Source organism: Odontomachus brunneus, unplaced genomic scaffold (assembly GCF_010583005.1).
Source record: "Odontomachus brunneus isolate Ranch 3 - 2012 unplaced genomic scaffold, Obru_v1 Obru_scaffold_023, whole genome shotgun sequence".
Taxonomy (NCBI): Eukaryota; Metazoa; Arthropoda; class Insecta; order Hymenoptera; family Formicidae; genus Odontomachus; species Odontomachus brunneus.
The window spans coordinates 1,747,791-1,754,305 of record NW_022639473.1 but is presented as its reverse complement, the minus strand read 5'-3'; the positions used below and the strand labels follow the sequence as shown (position 1 = coordinate 1,754,305).

General features: G+C 45.6%; 1 protein-coding gene across 4 annotated transcripts in view; it reads left to right on the top strand.

The window, feature by feature from the left end:
- The window catches only part of LOC116842218, a 14,967-nt gene that overhangs the window by 3,387 nt on the left and 5,065 nt on the right, over positions 1-6,515 (top strand). For 3 of the 4 annotated variants that reach the window (XM_032811098.1, XM_032811095.1, XM_032811099.1), the window contains exons 1-3: positions 3,226-3,373; positions 4,777-6,143; positions 6,301-6,479. In XM_032811098.1, coding sequence (XP_032666989.1) covers positions 3,262-3,373; positions 4,777-6,143; positions 6,301-6,479 — 1,658 coding nt within the window. In that variant the 5' untranslated portion in view covers positions 3,226-3,261. Of the gene's footprint in view, positions 1-3,225; positions 3,374-4,776; positions 6,144-6,300; positions 6,480-6,515 lie in introns of those variants that run through there. The other variant, XM_032811097.1, reaches the window with a different exon arrangement.

Below are 6,515 nucleotides of genomic sequence, written 5' to 3'. Positions count from 1 at the left end.
GAGAGAGAGAGAGAGAGAGAGAGAGAGAGAGAGAGAGAGAGAGAGAGAGAGAGAGAGAGGGGAGAAAAAGGATAGAGAAAGCTGAGTTATAGCAGTACATGGATAAATAGGAGGAGGCACATCCGTTCCTCCGCCATATTGTTCTTTCAGTAATCCTTTACCCCGCTACTCTCCCTTCCGCGCTCCATCTACGCCCTCCAATTCCCCCTCTTCTCCTTTTTATCGTCCTCCCCACCTTTAGCTGCACCCCCACCTTATCCATGAACCAAATAACCTTTGCTCGGCATAGCAACAGCGGCGATAGAGGGCTGCTATAAATAGATCGCTACGACCTTTTGCAGTGTTGCCAAAACGACAGGCCCAATGTGCGACGCAGTAAAACTAGACGCTATCAAGGCCACGTCGGCCATTTTATAGCGGCAACGTCGCAATGATTAGTATATGAGTCAGCCATCATTTTTTAAACACACACTTGTATGTTGTTATTGTTTTAGATATGATGTATCATCAAATTTGTATTCGCAAAGTGCACAACGAGTGAATATCGTAGATAGAATTTTGGAAATCAATCGAGGAAAAATTTAGCTGACTACGACACGAGAGACATCTAGGAAATCTTTAGTTTAGCTGCAGAGTTCACGGGCTATCGGAGAAATATATTCGTGATAGTAATTTTTTTTATTGCAAGTTTCTCAAGTATCGATCAAGCGACGTTGCTTTTCCACCAGCGCGCGTTTCTATGTATTCGTCTATATGGTTGAAAAGTGAGACAAGAGAGGGAGTGGGCGTGCCCGTAGCGCGAGAGCCGGCAACGCCGCGCTCGTAAATCATGATTAAAATAATAAGTATAATACATATGTAGTACATAAGCGGCCGACGGGTTTATGTGCGTAAGAGCTGCGCAATGGCGCGAGCGGAGCTGATGTCTGGCTGGGTTCTGCGCAACTTCGGTGCCCCCCACCTCCATTGCGTTCTCCCACCATGATACAAATCCCACGGGTGAGTTCTAAGAGCGACGAAGAACGACGGTGAACGACGAATCAAGCGCGGGCGTTAGAGGAGGAGGAGCAGGAGGAGGTGTAGGGGATCAGGAGGGGAGCGGGAGGGGTAGAGCACCTGAAACCACGACTATATACCCCCGCGTGCGTTTACCAATCTTGGCACTTTGCCTGAAAGAGCATATCGACCGTGCGACGTTGTCACATCGTCTGCGCGATCTTACGCGTCGACCCTGGCTACTCTTTGAGCGGTATGTACCTAGCTCCTGCCACCAACCAGTCCATGTCACACGATGCGCGATCCTATATGGCGGGCCGCGCAGTCCAACTATCCAAAAGGAAAAAAAGGGAGAAAATAATCGGAGTAATTGCGACCAAAAGCGAAACGTTTGAATGGACGGAGTTTTTTTTGAAATCAATGTGCATCTCGTACATGTTTATGAATTATTATAAAAATGGAGACGTTTTATCTGCTATGCCCTACGTAACAGTACCAACGGCTAGCACTCTCCGATACTCTCTCCTTGAAAGAAAGAGAAATCTTCTAATCTTATGACAGATAAGCGACATTTCTAATTAAGTTAAGGATCTCTAGAGATTATACTTGACGTAAGATGAGATTGACGCTCACATGGATATGGATGTTGAACATACACGCACAGACACAAAGGACGAAATGAATTTTTTTTATATATTAAATACTTTATTTAAACTAAAGGGAAAGATGTATACGCGGAAATGAATGATGGCACTCGCATGAATATGTATTTGCAATCTCACACCGTAATCTCACACCGTCTTATCAGGATTTACAAACTATCAGAATTGCAACTGCACAAAATTGATGATTTTATGTTAAATTTCAGAGAGAGTGTCTTCGAAGGCATCATGTATCCGCGATACACTAGGAATTACATATGAGCCGATTATCCAACATAATGGATTCCCAAGTATATTTTCTTGGAATTGTGCCCTGTTGCTGTTAAGCATTACAGGCAAATGAGATACAAGTGAAAAGGACTTGAGTGATTATCCTGTACTCATTCATATATACAGGGTGTCTCGCAGAACTGTCGTAATAACTATGATATCGACCGCTATCTATCAACTATCACATCCAATGACCTCTAGAATCATCAAAAATATATGGTCGAAAATCCATAAACATCAAGATATTTCCATACGAAACACGAGAAGACACTTTTGGACACTTTGAAACGCGAAGACCACGGCCGACAACACGTCCGCGTCGAAACATCGCGCAGTCACTGTCGATCGTGTCGCGTCCTCGATTTCCAGATGAAGAAGAGCCGTAGTGGATTCGCAGATACTCCAAGAATGTTCAACAGACCAGCTATGTACGCGGCGCCGCGACGACGAGGACGAGCGTGTACCTAGACGCGGTACAGTCCGCGCCAAGAATCGCAGGAGAATCAGCGCAGCGAGACCGCGGGAATGCCTGCCGCTTAATGCTCTCGCGGCAGCGCTCGACGCGAACAGCTCGACGTCGCGGCCGACGCGGCACCATAGTGCAACGGTGTCCCCGTTCGTGAACACCGTGATCCTTGAGAAAGCTCCGACGGCCAACGGAGTTACGCCCGGACAAACGGCATGTACGTAGTCAACGGTGAAGTGATACCGTCTACGTACCCCGTTCTCCCCCTGTTTTACCTATACCCTCGACGTATCGAGCGCGGTAGTGGTGGCGAGAACGCGGTGGTAGTGGGTATCGGTGGAGGTGGAGGTGGTGGCGGCAGTAGTGATGAGGATCTTTCGCGCCACCTGGTATAATAGTGTCGGCGCACAAAGTGAAACGTCGTCGTCGTCGTCGTCATCATCATCGTCGTCGTCGTCGTCGTTGTCGTCATCGTCATCGTTGTCGTCGTCCTCTTCCTCTTCCTTCTCATTATCATCATCATCATCGTCTTCGTCGTCGTCGAGGGAAAGCGTGAAAACTGTGAGCTGAGAGCCAACGCATGTAAAGGGACAACTTTCTCATGCGGACCGTATACATGGTCGGCCATCCATTGCCGATACGTCGTTGTCGCTCTCGTCCTCGTCTTCATCTCTCTGTCCTCTCCTCTCGCTCACAGTCGTGTAACATGGATCGCGCGCCGTACCGTCGGCGGTGCTCGTAGACGGACGTGCTGCTGCTCCGCGTATAACCTCAACGAGGAAACACTGTGGCGTGTCGACCGCCCAGTTGCGCGTCGAAATGTGATTTCGCGCACTGGATTTGAGAGGACCCTCTTCACCATCGAGGATGAGGAACGGCTTCACGGATATACCAGTCGCGAGTGCCGACAGCAGCACGGACGCCATATGGCTCGAGAAAAGCAGTCCGTCGCGGACAGCACCCGAGCGAGTCTCACTCAGTAGGTCTTCATCTTCGTATGCTTGCTATGCTTGAGTCACGAAGTCTCAAGCGTAGGTTCGTTAATACGAGCGTTTTCACTGTCCCGGTGATCTCTTTTCTCTTTCTCTCTCTCGCTCTCTATCTCTACGCCTTTCTCTAGGTGTGCGATGCTGTAGCACGCGAGAATTATATATACGTTTAAACACATTCGCGTGCTACAGCATCGAAAATTGGATATGCGTTGCGTCGTAACGGCATGGATTCTCGCGTGAGATTTTACGGTGTGGTGCGCGCGAATCGACATGATTCTCGCTGGATCCGTACAATTGTTAAGCTGTAAAATCGTGGATTTTACAGTGTTTACGTTGGTCTGGGATAATCGCATCATTGTGTCGCGTCGTGATGCTATGCGATGCGCAGCGTTGTGTGACATGAAGCGTGCGGCGCAGCGCGACGCGACGCGACGCGACGCGACACGACACGACGCGGCGGCACGTTCGAGAACGCGAGACACGAGCGATCAATCGAGGATCTTTAATTGAAGCGCGTCACGTGCGCGGTATTTGGGTTTTGCCTACTCTTAACTTCACACGAGACAGCAGCGTGTTTGTTTGCGCCCACTTTTACGCTACGTTTCGCGACGAGAATCCTCTCAATTGTTGTTTAGACGCGGCCTGAGCGACAGCAAATTCAAAACGGTAGTGCGCGATTAAAAGTTTATTAACACGTTTTTGTTCGACTTCACGCTTTGTACGAACCACATTGTCGTCGGAGCTCCAAAATCTTATCGACTGCATAATATCATTATTAATGCGAAGAGCCTGTTGTCGATTAAAATTCTATTTGCATTTCGAATATGTAAAAATGCGTACCGATTGTTGTGTGATGAGAAAATTAGTTACGTTAATTATATATACAAGTAATGAATAGCAGCGAATGCGAGATAATTTCCATTTCTTGTGATTGAATCTGATCTATTTTCGAATATGCACCATATGTTTACGCAAAAAATACACATAATAAGTGATTATAAGACTTTCTTTTTTTTTGCAACATCCAGAGATTGACGTTATCCGTTAGTAGTTGGCAAGGATATATTTTATTGTAAAGAAATACACTCATTAGAACGTTGTCAAGAGAATTCCTCACGTTAAAAAGTAGCTAAGGAAAAAAATACAGAAATAGAATACTCAAGCTTAAAATAAAGAATGAAGTAAAAATGACGAAATGAAGTAAAAATATAATGAAATAAAATGAAATAAAGAATAATGTTAAAAAAAATTTGCCTCGTATAAGCAAATAAGAATCAATGCTTCTTTTGCGTGCAGCATGTACAAACATGTACAAACATAATTTATATATAACTTAAATGCAATATAACTTCCATAATTATAAATTTATACGTGTTTTGTTTTTCTCTAGATTTCGATAAAATCGTTGTTAAACAAGAACGCCAAGAAGATGAAGCGGAGATCTGTGAGCTGGCTGCCAAAATGGTGGAAGCAAACAAGGCGAAAATGATGTCTGCTTTGCAAGGAGCTCAACAAGCGAGGACACAGTGTCAAGTATCACAGCCTAATCTACACGGTATCCTTGGATATCTGAACAAACGGCCGAACGAGACCACGTCTTCTGTTTCGAAAACTCCGGCCGAAAGTCCAGATAGTAGTAGAGTACCGCCACTGGATGATGAAAGTCAAAGAGGACGTTTTGGCTGGACCAGTTTTGACGATAACCACATACCCTTTATATATCGCTGCACCGAAAAGTATTGCGCCGTACGCATCCTAGAAAATAAGCTTCTCAACAAGTACCTGAGCTATCTACACTCGGACATCTACAGCTGCACCTGTATAAGGAGTTACTACATCACGGAACCGGAGAGCAAGCTATTCAACGAAATCAACGTTAAGCATTGCGAGAATCAGTTCGGGAGGGAACAGTTTACGTGCAAAGACTTGGTGGTGCGTCTAATAGACGCCAAGGAGTTTTATAAGTTTCTTGACGTGTGCTACACGAAACTGACCGCCGGTACGAATCCAAGTGTGACGAGCGGTCGTAAAGCGGAGAAATGCGGTTTCATACGAATAAACAAAGAGTCTGTGGTTCCTTATACGGTAAAGGACGGCTTGCAGTACGTTCCGCTGTTTTATTTCGAGGGTGAGACTGAGAATCTCAAGTTAAAGGCAGAGAAACTCGAAGGTTGGGATCTGTCTTACTTGAAGTTCTGCTGCAAGGTACAGGGTATACGTAATGAACTGTTTGCTAGTGAAACGTGCTCGGTGATTAGTTTGAGTGATATTAAGAGTTACTTTCCGCCGGGCACTGGTTTCGAAGATTATTGGCCGAGCAAAGTTATGGACTCACAGTTATTAGTGAATAGCAACGGCGGCGGTAGTGGCGGTGGATGGACAAAACAGCCGCCTACACCGCCGGCGACTAAGCCTACTTCCGTGCAAAATAACGCGAATAAAGTACCTCTAAACGCGCGCGCCGCTCCAATGCCTAATATAATGCCGCGGGGACCTGCTGCTGTGAGTGCTCCACCGCAAATGTCGCGAATAGGACAACCAAGGCCAGTGGCTACAACGCACCCTGCGCATTCTTCCCCATCGGGACTTTCCTCCAATAGGTCGAATCTGGTGTCGCAATCTATGCTGAATACAGTTCAAGGGGTTGTCAATGGCTGGACCGGGCTCGTTGGTGGCCAACCTGCCTTTCAGACATCATTGGTTTCACAAGCAAATTCTATCATACGAATGCCCAATACATCTCTAAATATGCATAACGTAAGCTGTCATCTTTTACAAAGTTTATATCATATAATTTGACTTATTCTATATAGATATTGAGTATGAATATTTCATTGATATTTACATTAGACACACTATTAAAAATTCTGTTACATATTGTATTTCTAATATTCATTGACTTTTTTATTTTCAGCAAATGCCTGCTGCCACCAAAACTTACTCCCAACAGTCTAGAAGCAGGGGAAGTAATAATGGGGCAGCAGCCCCATATCCTGGGGTCTACCCGGTTACAACAATGCAAAATGTAGCCCAAGCTCAACAACCACCACCTCTTGTAAGAGCAACTGCACATACGAGTCAACCTAGTCTCGGGTAAGTGTCAATTGAGATTTAAAAAAAAATATATAG